Below are 22,415 nucleotides of genomic sequence, written 5' to 3'. Positions count from 1 at the left end.
CCTTCCTTTTTGCTTCTGTGCACCTCACTGCATCCTTTCCTCCTCGTGACACACTTGTTCCACTTCAATTCACACCTTTCCTCTGACACTTCCAGGTGTCCTCCAGCGTGTCAGAGGTTCAATCTAATTCTGCAAACTTCCAATCCGTCTGGGTCCCATATTCACCTCCCAGCTGCATGATGCCCCTGTTTAAATCCCAGCACTGGGCCCAAAGCAGAGGGATCATCTCAGGACATGCCTAGGGTACTTTGGAACAGTATGAATACCCTTTTAACTTTTTCACATTTTGTCATGTCACCACTACAAACTTCTATTTGTGTATATGACTAATAGCTGTCCTGTAAACAGATTCTTCCACCTGAGCTTTAGATCTGTGCAGCTGCTCCAGAGTGACAATGGACCTCCTGGCTGCTTCTCTGATTAGTGCTCTTGCTTTGGTCAACCACATAAAATCCAAATATCATTAGGTGAAGTTTTTGGCTGTAATGTTACAAAACCTAAAGTTTCAGGTATTTTTGCAAAGGCAATTTGCATCTAGATGGCCTGCAGTGATAAACAAGAGTTGAATACAGGTCTTTTACAGCAGTTATGTATGATTAGTGCTGCTGAACGTTCACCCTTGATTAAGTTGATTTGATTACAGATAGTGTACAACCTGTGGATTTTGAGTATTAAGTTTAACAGTTAAACAGGAATAAAAGGTCAGAATACTTCTTTTTATATTTTTGTCATTGGAGGTTAGATTTTATCTTTTAAAAGCAGCAGCATACAGATGCACTCTCAACCGATTTTCTCTCTTTGAAGCCATATTCTCTTACTAAGCCTTCCTCAAAAGCAGCCACAACTGTTTGATTCTACGGTTGTCTCACAGAAAAGGCCCTCATGCACATAAACATGTTAATAATTAGATCACAGCTGGATTATGATCAAGCATACTTGTCAACAGGCCAGCAGGTTTTATGTAAACTGTGCGAAAGACGATGATGGGCTTTAAACCACACATACGTATGATAAGTATACAAACATTCATAGCGCAGCATGACATGGAATTCAAGCTATGAATGAAATTTCAAATGTTTTTTGCTGTGGGGCGATTGAGGAACGCAGGCGTAAATGACTGACGAAAGCAGGTTGGTGTTTATGTCAGTGCATTTTTCTCTGTGCACGCACATGCAGCAATTCAGCTCTCCTTTGTGTACTGCAATTGTTGCCACAGTAAGACATTTCATAATGTTTAAGAATGATGTGTTTAGCTAAACTGAGTATTCCTGAATCTTAATTTATAGTTTGCATTTTTCTGAGAGAAAAGTTCATGCAGAAGTTTAAAATGCAAGGTTTAGTGCTAGATCATTATAAGTCAGGGTCAAAACCAGCATTCCTCTCTAAAATTATTTATTTTAATGAAACTCACACACAAAGTGGAGCATCTGAGATGACTGTAAAGCGCTGACTGTGAGCTTCAGGCTGCAGACTCATACATGTAAAGGAGGTAGGGCTGTTCAGACAAAAAGCATCATACCTGAATATGCAAAAAACAAACAAATATGTTAATGTACTTTACCACAGTATTTTGCACTGGACTCTTAATAAATGTGCACAAAACACAAAATGTAAAGATCATGATTATTGATGAATGAATATTTATCAAAAATTATAATAAAAAATCATAATCATAAACCACACTAAATGTCACTGTTTAATCAACCGCTGCACCAATCGGTGGGGAAACTTTGACCTTATTTTGACAGAAAAATCACCCTTGCACGAAATATATACAGATACTTCTCTTATATAGATATATATATATATATATATATATATATATATATGTGTGTGTGTGTGTATCTCTGATATAATTACTACTCTGGTCCAAAAACCTTCACCTTACTAACAAGCACTATTTTACACAAAGGGGACAAAAATAACTACCTAACAACAATAATAAAATAAAATATATGCACATTGAGTGTCTATGAAGATCAAACCAGCAGTTTTATGGAAAAAATGTGCAATTTGGGTTTACTTGGAAAGATGTCTCGATGGCAGCAATCAGCTGGTAGATGGTGGGCTGCGCCCTTAGACACTGGTAGCTGATTGCCTCAAATCTCGAACAAAGGGTGATAAAACTCAGAGGCGGGAACTCAATGGAAAAACTCCAGTCATAAAACTGGGACAAAGGAGTGGTCAGGCCACGACACCTAGACCGCTGCTGCTTTGAATGGAAAACTTTAAAAGTCCAACTTCTAACTCCTGGCTGATTTGGGATCAGCCGGACAAAAACATGAACACACACCTTGCTGATCCATCCGCGCTGCACGATTCAGCACACTTGCACAGCAAATCAAACACAGCTCACCATAAAACACTTCAATCAGTATTGCATGCAAGTGTGTTTGTTTAATAAATCACCTAACTCTACACCTATGCATCATTAAGACATAAAAACTTTCCTAAACTCAAGGGATGAACCAGTGTTGTGTCTACACATACAGTGGGGAGAACAAGTATTTGATACACTGCCGATTTTGCAGGTTTTCCTGCTTCCAAAGCATGTAGAAGTCTTTAATTTTTATCATTGGCATTCTTCAACTGTGAGTGAAAGAATCTAAACCAAAAATCCAGAAAATCACATTGTGTAATCTTTAAGTAATTAATTTCCTTTTTATTGTATGACAAAAGTATTTGACATAAGTATCAGGCCGGGAGTTGAACCCAGGACCTTCTCGCTGCAAGGCATCAGTGCTACCAACATTCAACAACAAATCTCTATACATCAAAACAGACAAGCAAAAGATCTACAGATTACAGGTAAAGCATTTTGTTGCTGTCACTTTGTGCTAAGATTAGTGATAAAATGTAGCCATGTAGAAGAGTTTCAGTGAGATGTACGTACATCACTGTGTATTTCTGTGGTCAGTCACTGTTTATAACAATCTGCCATTGAGATGATAAATAGCAACAACAGGATGAGGAACAGAGAGCAGAGTGAAACAGAGAGACACACAAATATGTAGATGCAAATAGTGCTCTTTGCATCTCCAAAGATCAGCCCTCAGTCTTCACGACATGTAAATAAACGTCCAATCAATACCCCCCATGTTCCCAAGCCAAAACACACTCACATCCTAAAATATTGCTGCTCTGACGACTGAGATATTACTGCTTATCAAATTTATGCGTGTGAGCAAACCCAGGCTAAATTTACTGCCAAGCGAGCCAAGTTACGCAATCCTCCCTGGTCTCCCTCCTGTCTGTACAATGGATTCAGAGTCTTACATCTCAAACTATCCCAGCCCTCCCCAGGATCCCACCCCCACAATACACGCTACAACTTTGACACTATTCCTGTAGCAACCTCCAGCACAAAAATACCAGCATCTCCAAGAACAGATGCCAAGCCCGTCAGAGCATCATCACTTCCCACTTGGCAGCTGAGAAGGAGAGAGAAGGAAAGCGAACAGGTGGAGAAAAGAACACAGCTGCTGTCGAGAAATAAAGTATCAACAGAGAAACTCCGACTTTGTGTTCGTGGCGTTATCCAGGCAGATCTGATGCAAACTGTTCCTCTTCCCTTTGATATGAAACACCTCCCCTATTCTCAGACAGCTTGCGCCAGGCCTCTGATTCACTTATAAGACAAAACAACATATAAAGTCATCTGCAGTCACCTCAATACCAAATCATAGAAAACTTTAATAATTTTAAGTAAATCTTCAGTTCATCCTCTATATAGTTGGCATAATGTGGCAAAGATACAAGCCTTTATTTGGATGGTTATTGTTCCAGTACGAAATAATCATACAACATATGTTATTGGATTTTAAAACAAGATTTGGGTACACACATTAGAAGTTTTTATTTTTGATTAACACAGGGTAAACATTATGCATACAGCCTTAAATATATACATACACCCAGATTAATATTTAGTTAAATGACTCTTGAGAAGTTGAACCATGAATACACACTTTTTGCAGTCATCATCAAGCTTCCGGCATAATTCTGCCTGGATATTTGACCCACTCTGTTGGTAGATTTGTTTTAAACTGGTTTGGTTTACTAGCACAGACCCAGATATTAAGCACAGACCACATATTTTCAATAAACTAATAAGGAGTACCTAATAAAGTGGCTGGGCAGTGTATATTAAAGCCTATACATTTATAGACTAGATTTAATAGTAGATAGGGGGTGTGGCTCACAGTAAAATAAACTATTTTCTTATATTAATCTGACAAAGTATACCCTTATATTATCTCTTTGAACTGCATGATGACTCCATAAAGAGAGTGAAAATGAACGCTCCAAAACCCAATCAGGGCCTTTGTAGTATGTTGAGTGTGCATGCTCTCCAACTGAATTCATGGCTTTTTTATGGGTACTCAGGTTTTATCTCAACGTCCAAAAATATGTAAGGTATTGTAGCTGGTAACTCTAAATGACACGTTTACGTGGATGGGGACAAGCATGGTTGCACACACACACATACACATACAATTGTATTTTACCATCTTTATGAGGACTCTGCCTTGACTTCTATTCAGTCAGTCAGTCATTTTCTACCGCTTCTTCCATAGTGGATCACAGGGAAGCTGGTGCCTATCTCCAGCAGTCTATGGTCGGTAGGCAGGGGACATCCTGGATAGGTCGCCAGTCCATCGCAGTGACTTCTATTCATTTAAATTAATTATATGGGCTTATATGGACCCTTACCCTAAACCTAACCTAAACTCAATTCATACCTTAGTTCTAAACCTAACCAATAACCCAAGAACAGCATAAAAAAAGTGAGGACCATGAAAATGTTCTCACTTTGTGGGTAATATACGGAAAATGGTTCTCACTCAGCGGCAAGTACAAGAACACACATACACACACACACACTCTTGTTTTGCTATATGTAGTGAGGACCATGTGTTGACTTCCATTGATTTTCAGTCATTTTCAACCCTTTCTATGCCCTAACCCTGACAATAACCCTAAACCTAACCATTACCAGTGCATGCCTAACCCTAACCTTAACCTAAACTCAATTCACATCTTAGTCCTAAACCTAACCGTTAGCAAAATAGGTCGTGAGGACCAGCAAAATGTCCTCACTTTGGTACAAACGGTCCTCAATTTGATGGTGAAATCCGGAAAATGGTTCTCACTGTGATGCCAAGACAGGAACACACACACACACACACACAGTCAGGCTGCATAATCGTATATTCTTATATGCATGATATTGTTAATGCATGAATTTAATAGAGGGACCTTTCATTTTAGTTTGAATAGTTGAGTTCACTTAAGTTGAGTTCTAACATTTATTTATTTACATTAATATTAATAGGCTTTCTTGTACCACTTTTTTTAAATGTCCGTCACTCACTCCGAGCCCCACTCTCAAATGATTAGGATAAAAATATAGAGAGTTACAGTATTTGAAAGCGAGAGATTTTCTTGGATCTAAATTTAAGTCCTACCTAAAAATAACACTTCTAAAGTTCTGTTTTTGGAAGGTGCAGGGTTGAAAACCTGGCAATATAAATGCAGGGAATCCCACACACCTGATCTTCATTAGGTATAAATAGATGTTAATCAATAAACAGATGTTGTGACTCATTTAATTTACTCTTTGAGGTGTCGGCCAAATATTTATTTGTCCAATCTGCCGGTTTGAGATTCAGTACTTGCAAAATAAATAAATGACATCACCTGCAACTTTCGCTTATTGTTAAGTATCATGCTAAATCAGGAGGAGGCTGTTCAATGTTGAGAACATCTGTAAGTCCACTTCATGTGAACCACAGACAAGAAAATAAGGAGAAAGGCGAAGGTTCTGAGACCAACACAGGAAATAATAAAATGTTTACATCTGAAAAAGGCTCCAACTCTTGAAAGGACTCATAAAACTCACAGTTGGTCCTTCCTTTTCTTTTTTTCCCTCTGCTCCATCACAATGTAGATGGACGGTTGCTGAGGGCAACCTGTGCGTACTCACCTAACGATGAACAGGAAGTGCTGTGTGATTAAAGCTGCTATTAATAGCAGCATGTGTAGAAAGGACATTGGCTCACTTATGCATCTGTGTCTGTGTGTATAGATGGAAGCACCTGTGATTGTGTGTACAAGAGAGAGAAAGCAGCCAGTATGTAACAGGGAGGAGGAGGATGCAGATTGTGAGACTCAGACAGTTACTAGAGAGAACAGGAGGGGGGGGTGCAGGATGGATGGAGGGAGTGAGGGAATGCAGTGGAGGAGGGGGCGAGCGTTTGTTGACGCTGTACGTGGCGTCAGCGTGATAAGAATAGAGATGGTGCGTATAGCTGAGACATCACCCTCACACCCTCTGTGGGGCAGGCAGTACTCACTCTGTGTGTCTGTGTGTGTCTGTGTGTGTGTCTGTGTGTCTGTGTGTGAGTGTGTGTGTGTGTGTGTGTCTGTGTGTGAGTGTGTGTGTGTGTGTCAGTGGATACATGTGTGCACCCAGATATTTCCAGTATGTTCATGTGGACATGGATGAGTAAACTGTTACACAAATTTATTTATTTATTTCCCTGTTATATAAGTGCAGTTATGTGACCGTTTTCTCCACTAGATGTATAGAAACACATTTTTTTTTCAACTATAATATAAAATGATTAAACATTTCTATTGAAAATTCTAACATCCTGCATCAGGTTCATAATGACGTAGTTTTTAAATAAAAAAAAAGCCCACTGGACACTGTTTTCTAAGGGTAAATAAAATGAATACAAGACTGAAACACAATATTCCGTTTTGAATAAAAATAATACCACTCCAGCCTGCGGCCAAACAATAGGAAATCATAATTATTGGAGAATGCTAAGTCAGCGTTTTCTCTGGAAGCTAAAAAGTTTAAAATTTAGAATGAATTGTGTTACAAAAAATACCTGCATTCCAATTATTTTAATTAGTGCTATAATATCAAGTCAGTTTAACAACTAAAAGACACTGCACCAGAGTTAATATGCAAATTAGTGCGCAGATAGAAGTAATGAAAGGAGCTTATGCACCTGATTGGTCGACATGAAGCATGACTGGAAAAAGAGAGAAACAACTGTAAATACAGCACAATAAAACAACATCTGCAGAGCACTTCTACTTCTACTTCTACTTCTGCTTTTGCTTTTCTTGTCACACATTTACATGTTATAGTTCATCAAACATATACAGATATCAGACAGAGATAACCTGATAATGTACAAAATAATGGCTTCATTTATATTGAATTAAGCACCATCTAAACCAAACTGGCCCTTTCACCCCCTAAACCTAGTAGCTGGTTCCCCCTTGGTGGCGATAACTGCCAATGAGTCTTTTACATCGCTGTTTGCGAATTTAGTTTAGATTTTCTTTGTAGTATTATCATAATTCAGCCAAATTTGAGGAAATTTCAAACATGGACATCCTGTTTAAGGTGATACCAGAGCAATTCAACCGGATTTAAATCTGTACTTTGACTGGGCCGCACAAAATCGTTTTTCTTTGACCACTTAGAGCTTACTTGAACTTGTGGGCTTTAAGTCATTTATCACAACCTAAAAGATCTTGAGCTTAAAGTCACAAACTGAAAGCCAGCCATTCTTCTTTAGGATTAGAGAGTAGAATGGTTCCATCGTGGTTCCTTAGGTACTGCAAGTAAGTAAGAATTGACATTTCCTAATTATCTCTTTTATTCAGATGTGGACAGAACATTGTGATGAGTATAAACAAGATCCATCAGGTTTAACTGACAAAATAATGAAAACTTAAATTCAAGTCAGTTCAGAACTTGGCAAAATAACACCAGCAAGTAAAAAAAACAATGACATATTCAGAGGAAATAATGGAGAATGAAAAGTTTAAAAGGATTGTTGAATTGTTTAACCACACGTTGGTGTGAAGTAGCCTTTTTTAAGTGTAAATGGTAAAAATAGGTAAAAATGATTGGAATAATATTCAACAAGAAAACAGCAATGAAACAAAAGAAGAGAGCTTTTTTTTCTTTTTCAAGAGCACATTATATTTGTGATTATTTTATTATGTCGAGGCTCATCTTGCTCCATCTGCTGCTGATCTTCATGCCGCATCTCTACAGTGCCAGAAACTGAAGCAGCCACTGAGGAGGAGCAGAAGGAGATCAGGAAGAAGAAACGTCTTGGTCAGGTCCAGATCTGTGTGAACTCATGATATGTGGAAAGCATTTATTTGTTTACTCACAGAATTGATGCCTCTGTCTTTCACTTCTTTGCTAGTCTCGGACTCAAACAGAGCTGAAGAGAAGAGAATGCATGAAGGCTTGTTGTGTCTTCTTAAAAATGTTTTACTATAAAAGGCTCACAAAAAATGAAGACATGTTAATCATGTCAACAGCACTAAGCAAATGTTCCATTTGCATAATTTAATTAGATAAATCATTAAACAATTTGTAATTAACGGCTGAAAAAAATAATCGACAGTGAGAGGGTATAGAAGGAAAAAACTCAACTGCATTTATCAGGGTAAAATTAGGTTACTAGGGTAGGAATCAGCCCAGGATATAGACCTTGGTGGGAAGCTAGTACTTTTTCATTCACAAAGATGTTTTCTGAAGCATTTTTTAATAATTTGTGTGTCATTATCTAAGAGTCATCTCTGTTTAAAACAATCTACAGGTCATGTTTTCTGTTAACTTTAATATTTTTTAAATGACTGAGGTCTGCTTACAGCCATCTATGGAAAAGGAGGGTGTAACGTTGAACCCAAGACCTTCTTGCTGCAAGGCAACAGTGCAAACCACTGTGCCAACATACAGCCCCGAACGTATGATCAAAACCATGAATATAAACACTGTAAACAACCAAACTCCAAATTACTGTATATTTAGATACAATAATCTGGGAGTTTGCGAGACTTGAACATGCAAGTTGTCGTGGTGGCGCTGAACAGATGAATCTGCAGATCCTAATCTATTTGAACACATTTCAGTTGTCTATTTCAACTCTGAAAACTCAGTGAAACCATCTAGTTTTAGGACGAAAAGCACAAATGTAATGGAGCGTACATCAGATTGTACCTTGAATAGAAAACTCTTAACCACAGGCACTGATCAGTTATGGGAAAGGGGAAAACACTTGGAGAACCCAGTGTGTTTGTATAGACAAGATGGGTATAGACGGGTGTTCCTCAAGGTTGAGTCTTGGGATCAATGCTTTTTTTATTTTTTCAAATCTAGTGACAGATCTAGATCCAGCTATGTTTCACTTTAGTAAATTATTTATAAATTGTGGCATCATCTTTAAAAGCAGCAATAACAATCTCGTCAATCAGTGTGTAACCATTTCTAAAGCTGCGAAGCCAAGATTAAATTAGTACTTAGTACGCATAGTTTTCACACAATTCTGCCTTTTAGTTACTAACCCTTCAGGTACTACATTATATGGTACTCATCTGGAGAAGTTGATTCTTTCTTTATAACTTACCCTTTAACATTATACAGTACAGACCAAAAGTTTGGACACACCTTCTCATTCAAAGAGTTTTCTTTATTTTCATGACTATGAATATTGTAGCTTCACACTGAAGGCATCAAAACTATGAATTAACACATGTGGAATTATATACTGAACAAAAAAGTGTGAAACAACTGAAAATATGTCTTATATTCTAGGTTCTTCAAAGTAGCCACCTTTTGCTTTGATTACTGCTCCGCACACTCTTGGCATTCTGTTGATGAACTTCAAGAGGTAGTCATCTGAAATGGTTTTCCAACAGTCTTGAAGGAGTTCCCAGAGATGCTTAGCACTTGTTGACCCTTTTGCCTTCACTCTGCGGTCCAGCTCACCCCAAATCATCTTGATTGGGTTCAGGTCCGGTGACTGTGGAGGCCAGGTCATCTGGCGCAGCACCCCATCACTCTCCTTCTTGGTCAAATAGCCCTTACACAGCCTGGAGGTGTGTTTGGGGTCATTGTCCTGTTGAAAAATAAATGATGGTCCAACTAAACACAAACCGGATGGAATAGCATGCCGCTGCAAGATGCTGTGATAGCCATGCTGGTTCAGTATGCCTTCAATTTTGAATAAATCCCCAACAGTGTCACCATCACACCTCCTCCTCCATGCTTCATGGTGGGAACCAGGCATGTAGAGTCCATCCGTTCACCTCTTCTGCGCCCCATAAAGACACAGTGGTTGGAACCAAAGATCTCAAACTTGGACTCATCAGACCAAAGCACAGATTTCCACTGGTCTAATGTCCATTCCTTGTGTTCTTTAGCCCAAACAAGTCTCTTCTGTTTGTTGCCTGTCCTCAACAGTGGTTTCCTAGCAGCTATTTTACCATGAAGGCCTGATTCACACAGTCTCCTCTTAACAGTTGTTCTAGAGATGTGTCTGCTGCTAGAACTCTGTGTGGCATTGACCTGTTCTCTAATCTGAGCTGCTGTTAACCTGCAATTTCTGAGGCTGGTGACTCGGATGAACTTATCGTCCGCAGCAGAGATGACTCTTGGTCTTCCTTTTCTGGGGCGGTCCTCATGTGAGCCAGTTTCTTTGTAGCGCTTGATGGTTTTTGCGACTGCACTTGGGGACACTTTCAAAGTTTTCCCAATTGTTCGGACTGACTGACCTTCATTTCTTAAAGTAATGATGGCCACTCTGTTTTCTTTACTTAGCTGCTTTTTTCTTGCCATAATACAAATTCTAACAGTCTATTCAGTAGGACTATCATCTGTGTACTGTATCCACCTCCTGCAACACACAACTGATGGTCCCAACCCCATTTATAAGGCTCGAAATCCCACTTATTAAACCTGACAGGGCACACCTGTGAAGTGAAAACCACATCAGGTGACTACCTCTTGAGGCTCATCAACAGAATGCCAAGATTGTGTGGAGCAGTAATCAAAGCAAAAGGTGGCTACTTTGAAGAACCTAGAATATAAGACACATTTTCAGTTGTTTCACTCTTTTTTGTTCAGTATATAATTTGACATGTGTTAATTCATAGTTTTGATGCATTCAGTGTGAAGCTACAATATTCATGGTCATGAAAATAAAGAAAACTCTTTGAATGAGAAGGTGTGTCCAAACGTTTGGTCTGTACTGTATATTGATAATTGTCTGAAAAGGCTTAGAACATAGCTTGTTTTTTAGTTTAGTTTATTTATTGTCCTTTTTTCCAAGTTAAAAGATTAGACTAGATAAGAAAAGGAGTGTCTTTGAGCAGCGTTGATAAATATCTGATTTCTACTGTATTGTCTTTAAAAAAGCGAGTTAAATGTATGTTGCTCATTTTGATCCGTTGGCAGAAGAGATAGTGTATCTTAGTTGACACTACTAGTTAGATAATGTAAATAAAGTTTGTCACATTAAGTGGCAATGAAAGCTATAGCTTATACATCTAGCACAATCTATTCCTAGAGTTTCCAACAAGGACATGTAACATGTTTCATCCTTGATGGGTCAGAGAGGAGAGTTTTATTATTTTCAGATGTATTATTATTATGTTGACATTTGTGTTCTACCGAAGAGTTTGCGCAGCCTGGAAACACAGGACACGAAGCCATGGAAGGACAGGTGAGGTTCTCTGGCCACAAAGCGCTCAGATAGGAGCTGAACTACCTTGTTGTCACATGTCATTCCTGGCAAACAAATGGACAAACACAGATGCAAATACAGCAACAATCTGCATGTTTGGATGCATGTAGTTATCTGTGAGTGCATGTTCATACCGACAGCTTCCAGTGCCAAGCTGAGCTCAAAGGGGCTGATGCTTCCAGATGAGTCCTCATCGAACTGGACAAAGATGGACTGAAAAGGAAAGAAACAATGACAGAAAGACAGCCTTCTTTTTCTTCCTTAAACACTGAAACTAAAACTGTGAGCTTCACCTGCAGAGTGCGAAGATCAGCCAGCAGGTTCTCTGCTTGCTCACGACTGAGAGTGGAGCGCCCCTCGGTCTGCCAGCAGAGTTAAGAAGACAGGAGGAATGGATGTTATGAGGACAGAGACAGTTTGTGCAGCTGAGTAAACCATCAGTGGCACAGAAATTCGAAATAGACAGGAGAGTGAGTGGAGAACAAAAGGATACATCCTCTCCTAAGATTATTTGTCTGTATGTCTCCAGAGGCAGATGGTAACTTTTGTCAAACACTGTTTTTGGGACAGAAATACAGGACAGTGGTGAAAGAAAAAGACAAGTCTCTATGTTTTCATTCACAAACGAAGTCCAGTTTAATTTAACTTATTACAGCAGCAAGCTAGTCAAGACTGATGGTCTCTGTAATTCCACTGTTCATACACTTGATCACTTTACTACTTTAGCTCCATCTAGTGGTCAAAAGGTGACACAGCGGCTTCCTTTGTGTGACAATGTTGAACATGCCACAAAAAAGACATCAAACCTGAGTTGATCAGCTTCCTAATCTCTTGAGCATTCAGCCTGTCATCCTGCAGAAGGACAAACAAAAATCACAATAAAATCCTAGAATAGACCTTTATGGTTGAGGTCATGAAGGGAGGTCATTCTTACTGGGCCGGCCTTCTCATCAAAAGTTTTCTCAACTCTGGTTTGGTCTTCAGGAAGGACAGGATCAGCCATAACCTGAGAGAGATACACATTGTAAAATAATATAGTGGATCAGTCATGAGGAATCCCTTGAAGTTTAATGTGTGTAAACTTACTGGAAGGTAGTCAGAGGAGCAGGGAAAGTCTTGAACCCTGGAAATGAAAGTAAACAACACATTTCCAGTGAATCTCTTCAAATGTATACTCCTTTACAGCTTAGGATACCCTACAAGATTTTTTTTTTCAGATTTTACCCACAAGTTTCCAGTTGGGCAAAGTCTGCACTACTTGCAGACCGTTGGTATGGCTAGTTATGACAAAAATCTGCAAGTGTGTGAGGGGAATAGACCAGACTCAGTCAATGGCAGTCAGTCAAACATCTTTGCATATTCTGAACCAAATCTGGGCCCAATCGGGTTGTATGAACTGATTACCAATACACCTGGTATGTTTGACCTTTTAACTGTTGTGAACCATGTAGTCTGTCATGGTCATGTGTAGTCACATAGCATCGCCAGATGCAGATCTGCTGGAACCAATGTGCTTCAGGTCTTCACTGTGACAGTTGTGTAGTGTGTATCCATCTTTATAACGTTGACCGAATCAACCGGTGGATCTTCAGGCCGCTCAAGTAAAACCAAAACCAAAAGGTAGCCTATTATGTAAAGTCACTGAGCATAAACTCATAAACTGAGGATCTTATCACTTTTCTGACAATAAGCTGTTAGTGCTTTATTAAGGTGAAGCTGAGGATTAATTAGTCTCTTGGTATTTCTCTCTTGTCTATAACGAAACATTTCCTCCAACTCACCCAAGAGTGTTTCTTGTCTTAGAGAAAACACGGATGAAGAACTCTCCCGCCTGGTTGGACCGATAAGTGGATCCAACGATAACATAGTGACCAGGGTCCAGGCGCAGCTTCCTCGAAACACCCCTGTGGGGGCAAAGTTGGTTCCATATCCAAAATTAAGAAGCATTTGTATAACAGTTCACATTATGGTGCAAAAGTTTTAGGTCAGCCATAATTTATTTTAAGAAGCAGCAAATGTTTGGAGAAGGACCTTTAGAAAACCTTAAAAAGTGTAAAGAAAGTCTGTCTCCTTGAAAGATACAGAAAATATGGATGACTCAAGACTCACAGCACAGTACTGTAATCAAGCTGGATCCAGAAAGTTGGTTACAGTGCTACATTTCTGCCTGAGATTCAGCAACTTTTTTTCTTGATTTTGCTATAGAAACATTTTAAAAGCAAATCATTTCTTTATTGTAGACAAAATGATTTCTGTGCATTTACAGTTCCACCTAAATTATTCAATTTATATAACAAATTAGGTTTATTGGTAAAATATACAAACTAGCAGCTGTTTGCAGACAAATACACATTAAACAAACCAAACAAGATCAGTTTAAATAGCTCAAAAATATGGTCATTACAAGGGGTTTCTCCAAATTAAACACTAAATGCCACTTTTACAACTTCTGCAGTCTCATAATGTTTAGGCCCTTTCATGACAAGTATCTTCACTTGTTAGTAGAGCAGCAATTCTCTGTTATGACCTGCTGTGAACATGATTCATGATCAAACACCAGTTTTAGCAGCATTGAGGAGGAATCTTAGACCACTCATTATGGGCAAAGGTCTCTATATCACTAATTTGCATGGGTTTGCATGCTGTAACCATCTTTTTCAAATCCTACCATAGATTTACAATAGAGTTCAAGTCAGGTGACTACCATGACCACTCTAATATCTTCCATGACTTCTCCTTAAACCAAGCCTGAGTGGACTTTGAGATATACTTTGAATCATTGTGCTGTTTGAAGGCCCAGTGACATCTAAGCTTTTAGACATGACGCTCTTCAGTGTTTAATGTGTGTCTTACAATAAAAATTAAAACTTCAGTGTCTGCTGCCACCAAGTCTTATTGAATCTGGTGGCAGCCGTTAACAGCTTTCTCTCTCTGCCACCAGGCTCCAACCATTAAAACCAGCACAATGTAACACACCACCTGTTCCTTTAGGCTGGCGAACATTACTTTGAACTGTATCCCTACGAACATTGAGGGCCTTTGCTATCTCTTTTTGTATCTATTTGCTTGTTCATGCAAGCTTCTTCTCTGACAAGTTTTCCCTTGTTTTAGTCAAATTTCTAAGATGCAACAAAACATTACAGTCAACATTCCTATAAAGTTCATTGTGTCTGTATACAATATACAATAAACCATCAAGTGACACCTCTGATGAAGACGGAGGTCTCCGCCGAAACATGTCAGGTATGTCCTCAGAGACAAAAAAGGAATCTGTGTAACAACAAAACAACCTAAAGACTATTACTGTCAACAGTTGAGGTATATGTGGTGCTCTATGTCAGACACACCTGATGAAGCCCTTGATTGGTTGCATCAGGTGTGTCTGAGACCACACCCAGGTTGACAGGTGTATGCTCAAATCCTAAAAGACAGATTGGAGGCTGAATTTGGAGAAAATCTTTGTAATATTAGCTTAATTTAACTTTTATTTGAACTTTTGTTGTTCAAATAGATAATCTGTAATTCGTTTTTTTTAACAAAAACCCAAACAATTTAGAATTGTTTCTAGAAAATGTTATTGGCTGTGGGCGTTCAGGTTATATTGTACGTAGAAGTTCTAATATTGAAGAAGTCTTTCCTCATTGCTTCTGTTTAAATAAAGATCCGCTCCAGATTTTCAGACTAAACTAAAAGACTCTCACCTCTGGGCCGTGTATTTTCCAGAACGACCCACGGGACGGTTTTTCATAAAGAAGCTGAGGTCCAGACAGCCTCCTTGCAGCTATGTAGAGAAACAGATAAAAATGAATAAAACACTCTCTGGAAATACTTGAATATTATTTAAAGTAGATCGTTTATAACTTACCTCAGGAGGAACCTGGAAAAAAGAAGCACAGAAACAGATATGTTCTTGGGAAAATATTAGTGAAGAACTCCTGGATGTGACTGATTAATACATTGTGAGTTTATCTCTGACCTTGTAGATGTAGAAAGCGATGTAGAGGAAGTTAGTTTTGTCGTTCTGCCTCCGGTTTTTCTGGAGCAGCTCCACCAGCACCGTGCAGTGCTTTGCTTTCTGCTTCTGTTTTTCTGCTTTCTTCTTCGCCTCAGGTGTCAGAACCTCTTCACCCTTATCAATCTCATCCTCATCATCAGCATCATCATCCTCAACTTCTTCTTCATCATCATCTTCCTCGTCCTGGTCTCTAAGCACTAACTGGAACTGGGGATTCTTCCAAAAGGATTCTGGTATCAAATTAAAAAGAGTAAAGTAAACAGAACTGTGGTGGGTATGAGTAGATAATGGGGAAGATCTGATCCCTTAGACATACTGTTGTATTTGCGGCTGCCACCAGCAGAGCTTCCTGGTACCCAGGAGCCTTTATGTTCACTTATAGTCCAGGTAGACTGGCTGACAGAGGTGTCTTCCTCCTCCAGAGAGTCTGGATTCATACTGCAGAGCTCCACAATGTTAAACATTCTGCTGAAGTCATCAACGCTGATCCTAAAACAGAAGTAATTAAAATCAGATCATCTGCTGCTCTTACAGATGAGGTTTTAGTATCTCCGCCATACCAGAACTCCCCATCTTCTTCCAGTTTGAGCTTGATCCTTTCCTTCTCCAACTGCTCTGTGTCCGCCCACTCCTTACACCTGCAGTGATGAGCACATACAGAGAAAAACTCAGGGTTTGCAAACATTTGATGATCTGTTCCTCTCTGATTTGTCTCTTGCTCACTTATCACTCCAGGATCCACAAAACTCAACAAAACCCCATGGGTTCCTCAGCTTCAGCAGCAAATTCTCCAACGATCCTTTTTTTACCTAAAATAACAAGTGAGAATAAATGAAATCTAAATGCATTAGAGAGGTCACATTAATGATATGAATCAAATGATATTTGAACATGTGGGATAACCAGGATTTAGCATCAGATGATTGCATCAAATTTAAGTAGAATTTCATGCTTAAGATCATAATCTCTACATTGTGGCTGATGATGGATTTACAGATAAATGGGAAATTATATTTTCAAACTTTTGCTTTAGAACAAAAGAAAAATGCTAGATGGTGGTTCTATTTTATAATCAGAGACTCTAACATTAGCATTTATTAATTGCTTCAGTGCATTTTATAGGGATCTTGTGTGGTAGACAAAACAAAGTAGTGCGTAGTTGTGAAGTGGAAGGGATTATTGGTTTGCAAAATGTTTTTTACAAATAAAACTCTGGAAAGTGTGACGATCATTTGCATTCAGCGCTTCTTCACTCTGAAACCCCTAAACAAAATCCAGACCCATGATAACTCTTCATCAACTGCAGAGATTCACAGCTCAGGAGGGAGTATCTGTTGATAGGTGCTAACAACATGCTGCAAGGTGTTTTTCAGCAGTGACAGGAGACTTAGTCAGAGTTGATGAGAGGATTGATGAAGATACACACAGGGAAAAAAGAGGCTGCAAAAGACTAAAGGTGAAGGTTCACCTTCTAGCTGGACAATTATCCTCAACATATAGTCTAATTTGTTTTTGTTCAAGTGACACTCTCCATCCAACCTGTTGGAGCTTCAGCTAATATCCAAAATCTCTAGATGTGGACAAACTGGAAGCTACTTACCCCAAAAAAACATACAGCTATAAGCCCTTGTAGGTAGGTAGTTACAGCGAAAAGGTAGTATTGACTCATTGAGGCTGAATACAAATACACTCCGCACTTTTCAGATTTTTATTTCTTAAATTCTTTAAGAACTATATATCCATTTCTTTCAGAAGATATGTGATGAAAATAGGACTTGGAATTGAACCTGAGTAAGTATATATTTAAAAAGAAACTGCATAAAAAATAAATCCAGACAGCATTGTGCTCTGGGTTATACTGACCTTGTTCGTGTCAGTGATGGCGTAGGCATGGCCCTTTATCAGCCCATCTGCTGTTACTTTACCAACCTCACTATAGTTTGAGGCCTGTTAGAAGGAAGATAAAAGTCTCTCTGCAGGAAATTTCTTAACCTCCAGCTGTGTGGCGTAAAACACTTAGAGGTTCATGTGTCACGTACCTGGATGAAGCAGCTGAGCAGGCTACCTCGAGACAGACCAGCGGTGAGAATCCTCCAGAGGACAGGAGGGGAACGGGATGTAACAGGAAGAGAGTATGCGATGCCTCCTGTGAAATCCTCCATGCCTTCTGAGATGTTTCCCCCCTTCAGGCTCCCGTAGGATCCCACTAACCTGCACAAAAGGTGAGACATTTATCTCCACCAGCTGAGAGCTTCAGTCTGACTGCTGAAGGGACAAACACACACAGAGACTGTGGGTGATCACAGTCATTACAGCCCAGGAACATATGCTGCTAGTGGCAACTGACTTGGCATAGGCCTTCTCCACCAGGGCGCTCCAAAACTCGGTGCGGGTGCGAGAGTAGCTGAAGAGCAGACGGCCTTCACGCACTGGCAGTCTGTCATCCACAACCACCTCCACCCACTCACCATACTGCCAGAACTGCATGGACACAGACAGAGAGAGAGGAAGAGGAAGAGGAGAGACATGGTGAGAGGAGGGGAAGACTGGATGTAATGAGTCAGGAAGAATTATGCAGGAAGGAGGGCAGAGTGTGAACCTTTTGTTTATAGCCCGAGATGTTCCCATATTACTGCAAATTGACAGCGATGCCTCATTATAACATTTAATAAAACATTTTTATCTAATAGTTGCCCAGTTGGATATCTGCCAGACAAAGATAACACTCATTTATTTTTCTTTGTTTTCATCAAAAAAATTTGATTTTTGAGTTGTGTATGATACAGTTTGTAGAGAAACTCTGAGGGACATTTACTCCAAACATTGAGCATTTCACCAAAACTTATTGATTTTTTGGGTATATCTGCAAAGAATAAAAGGGTTTTCCCAGTTGTCCTGTAGTTATCCATCTTCCCATCTGTTCTCACCTGCCTCCCTGTCATTGGTAAAGAAAAATATTCCCAAAGTATGATGCTGCCACCACCATGTTTCAGATTGGGGATGGTGTGTTCATAATAATAATAATACATCTTATTTCTTTTTTTCTTTGATAGAAATAAAGACATTAGAATAAACAGAAAAAATAAATACCCATTAAACACTCATACATTTTTGAAATCACGCTGTAATAAAGTTACATATTTGGTCAAACCATGTTGTTAAAGACTCAAAATTGAAGGTTTAGCACCTGACACTTCACTGGGAACTTGTGCATTTTGACTTTAGACTTGACCTGGGACAAGAGAGGAGAACGCTTGAGAGTTGCACCTGCATCAGGGGTTCAGAACAACAGTTCTGTAATTGTAATAACATGTCATTGCATGTTAATTCGTCTGACTGCAGAGGGGCAGGAAGTATATAATAGAAAAACATGCTTTTAGTCTTGGTTGGTGATTGTATTTTTTTTTTATATGCGTGGTAAAAAATACATTCTGGGCCTAAAGGTTTCTGATGTCTCATTGTTTTCTGCGCCTTTTCTTGTGATTACTGCATTTTGTTTGTGATCTGGGGCTCGTGTGTTTCATGGTGCTAACTGGTATTCTAGGAGCAGGCCTGGGTCCTCAGTGTGGTTCTGGTATTACTCATATTGTTGGGATATAAATCTGTTTAGGTGATGAAATTCTGAATAAAACAGAAGTAGAAGTGAAATGCAAATTAGAATAAACTGTATGTATGCATGTGTGTGTGGATATGTTCCAGAAGGAGCCTTTCACTGCATGTCTGGACTGCTCTCTGGGGATAAAACAAGTCTCTTTCCTGCTTGTTCAGTCACGCCACATTCTCTCTCACAGTCTCTGAAGGTCCAAAGCTCCAGGGTAAAGTCATCCCTGAATCATCCATTGTTTTTGTGAACTTGAGATGTCTACTGAGATGAATTTTATTGATATGAGCAGGTCAGAGCCAGTAAAAGTACATTTTAATCAGTCTAAAGAGTTGATAAAGATATGAGTTTATGCTTTTCTCCTCTGATCTGTGACACCAGGGAGCGATCATTTAAAGATGATATACCTGTTCAAAGTTGCTGTTCAAAGTGTCAGAGCTGAGGAATGGCAGCTAAATGAACACATATCGTGTCAGTCTGAAAAGATGGAGCCAAATCTGATAAGACATGAATAAATTGAAAGAATCTGCCTTTTGTTACATGAAGCAAACAGATGTAAATTAGGTCAATAAATCAAACATTATTGTTTAGGAATAAACAGTCTGCTGGCTTTATGTTTGGTACTGTGCAAAAGTCTTGAATCATCTCCAATTATGTAGATTTTATTTCCATGGATCTAAATTATATCATAACCTATAAAGCTATTGTTGATCATTTCAGAAGGTATTTCAATTCAATTCAATTCAGTTTCATTTATATAGCACCAATTCACAACACATGTTGTCTCAAGGCATTTCACAACAGTCAGGTACATACATTCCAAATAATCCTAACCATTGAACAGTGCAGTCAGATTCAGTTATTTATTCAAATTGGATAAAAAGTTTTTCTATCTAAGGAAACCCAGAAGATTGCATCCAGTCAGTGACTTGCAGCATTCACTCCTCCTGGATGAGCATGTAGAGACAGTGGACAGTCACTGGCGTTGATTTTGCAGCAATCCCTCATACTGAGCATGCATGTAGTGACAGTGGAGAGGAAAAACTCCCTTTTAACAGGAAGAAACCTCCAGCAGAACCAGGCTCAGTGTGAGCGGCCATCTGCTACGACCGACTGGGGGTTTGAGAGAACAGAGCAGAGACACAAAAAAAACACAGAAGCACTGATCCAGGAGTACTTTCTATGGGAAGGAAAAGTAAATGTTAATGGATGTAGCTCTCTTTCAATGTTGTTATTTGACTTTGGGCAGCTATTTTCCTATTTTTTTTAACCTATTTTCTGTCCATTCCTGTAAAATCGGAAGAACTGGTGATGAGGTTGCAGTTGCTTGGCCATGGAAACCATTAAACAAAGCTCTCTATTCACTTTCCTTGAGCTAATCTGAAGACCACAGGAAGGTTGGGCGTCTGTAGCTATTGTCTCTGCAGAATGTTGGAGACCAGTGTGGACAACGCTTCTCGACATGCTTCTCTTTACTCACCCTGAAATGAAAGATCCCTGCATAAGAATCAGCCAGGCTCTGGTTGGGGGGCACCACTTTAACAAAGAGCGTAGGATGGACGGTGAGCGATGACAGGGCTGCCAGCAGCCAGCAGTTACCTGGTGAATAACACAAGCTTCTGACATTAGTCTAAAGTGACTGCATGCTTTATTTATTTAAGTGTTCAATGTTGTTTTCTAGGTACAGTATACAGGGTACAGTTATACAACAGAAAGCCACATTCCTCCCCAACAACAAACATCTGTTCTGTGCTCTGTGTCCAGGGATGTTGCAGCAACCATCTGCAGCTGCATAAATCTTGGTTTTAAAAGGCTGTAGGAGGTGTTTAATCTGGGAACTCTTAGATATTTACACATAAATAGACAGAAAACTCTTCAATCTAAAAATCCCACGGCTGGAGATAATTTGTTTTCGCGCAGAAATTCTTTTTTCTGTTAATCGTTAATAAAACACAGTCTGGAAAAATAGGGATAATAAAACAGGGGACCACAGGGGACTGGTCCAGTCCAATAAATATTTCTGTTTCCTGCTGTGCCAGTAAGAGCTGAACTCCAAATTAAAACATGCTGCATGCGCTTAAAATATTTGCCTGTTTAAAAATGTAATTAATAGATTTAAGCCTCCATGGTGTTATGCAATTCTTGTTTATAAAAAATCTATTTCAACAGAAACTTGAAGACGCAAGTGTTATCATCATTATTCTTTTTCTGATGCACTTACCCAGTTGGCCCTGACAGATATCGGTGGTCCCAATGGTGTCCTCAACAAACACGGCATCTGCACTGATTTCCTTAAAAAAAGCAACATTAGTAACTGAACAAATGAATGTTTTAGTAAGAAACTGCTGAATTGTTTCAGAGGAAAAAGAGAGATTTGAAGGTGTTCCTTAAAATACTGAAAATGAGGAAAAAAAACAAACTAACTTTTGCCAAATTTAATTGAAAACTTTGGGTATTTTTCATGTAAAAGAATCTAAGCAAAATATTAGAAAAATACTCTCAATTTAGGGTTAATTTGTTGAAAAATAAGTTAATTTATGGCTGTCAAACCTTGGGTCTCTTCCATTTTATCTCCTTCCCTGGATTTGGATCTGGAGGCATCCCAATGGACTTCTGCTGAGCAGGAAAGGTGGGATCTGAAAACAGCTCCCTGTTCTTCAGACACATCCGTAGCAGAGCGTCAAAGTCCTGGTTCAGGAACTTTACTGGATTATCGATGGAGCCCAGAGGGGCCAGACTGTCAGAAGCCATGTCGCCTGCAGATGAAGAGAAACACAATGGGTGAAAGATGCAAACTGAGAGCAGGCGGCATTTAAATAGAAGCACACACCCACCAGACCCAACAGCAAAGGATGAGCCAAGGAGCGCCTCCCTGGCTTGGTCCAGACGAGAAAGGAATGCAGAGCGCCCAGGGGCCCAAGCTGCGGGAGTCCTAGAAATGAAATAGTGCCAAAGAAGACTTTGAACTTTCTAATTTATCCTCCATCAGCACCAGTCCTACCTGAGCAAACAGGAAAAAGAGTGTAAAAACAGCACTCATACAACTGGACAGCTTTGCAATTAACAAATATATTTTCCATGTAGATGCATTTCAGGGCTTTGCTGTTTGATAATCCACTCCCAGATTCCCAGAAAATCTAGATACTTATTTTCTCAGCACATAACACATAGACGGTTGCCTAGGGAACCAGCTGCTGAAGGGGGAGCTGCAACAACTTAACAAGAAAACAAA

At 39.3% G+C, this 22,415-nt stretch overlaps 1 protein-coding gene across 1 annotated transcript; it reads right to left on the bottom strand.

Moving 5' to 3' along the window:
* Nucleotides 1–6,509: 6,509 nt before the first annotated feature.
* capn12 (calpain 12) lies at nt 6,510–22,130 on the bottom strand. Its single transcript, XM_047390657.1, has 23 exons — nt 22,018–22,130; nt 21,734–21,939; nt 21,405–21,474; nt 20,664–20,782; nt 17,930–18,063; nt 17,622–17,793; nt 17,446–17,529; nt 16,306–16,391; nt 16,143–16,220; nt 15,899–16,071; nt 15,544–15,812; nt 15,433–15,444; nt 15,269–15,348; nt 13,349–13,471; nt 12,654–12,690; nt 12,502–12,573; nt 12,374–12,419; nt 12,061–12,122; nt 11,861–11,929; nt 11,702–11,780; nt 11,495–11,611; nt 8,209–8,261; nt 6,510–8,107 (listed from the first exon to the last, which is right to left on the bottom strand). Exons 2-23 carry the CDS (start codon nt 21,932–21,934, stop codon nt 8,081–8,083), a joined length of 2,163 nt encoding a protein of 720 aa, XP_047246613.1. The 5' UTR covers nt 21,935–21,939; nt 22,018–22,130; the 3' UTR covers nt 6,510–8,080.
* Nucleotides 22,131–22,415: the final 285 nt, after the last annotated feature.

The sequence above is a fragment of the Girardinichthys multiradiatus genome, chromosome 18 (assembly GCF_021462225.1).
Source record: "Girardinichthys multiradiatus isolate DD_20200921_A chromosome 18, DD_fGirMul_XY1, whole genome shotgun sequence".
Classification (NCBI taxonomy): Eukaryota; Metazoa; Chordata; class Actinopteri; order Cyprinodontiformes; family Goodeidae; genus Girardinichthys; species Girardinichthys multiradiatus.
Note: the sequence above shows the minus strand (reverse complement) of the source record. Positions and strands in the feature narration are given on the sequence as shown.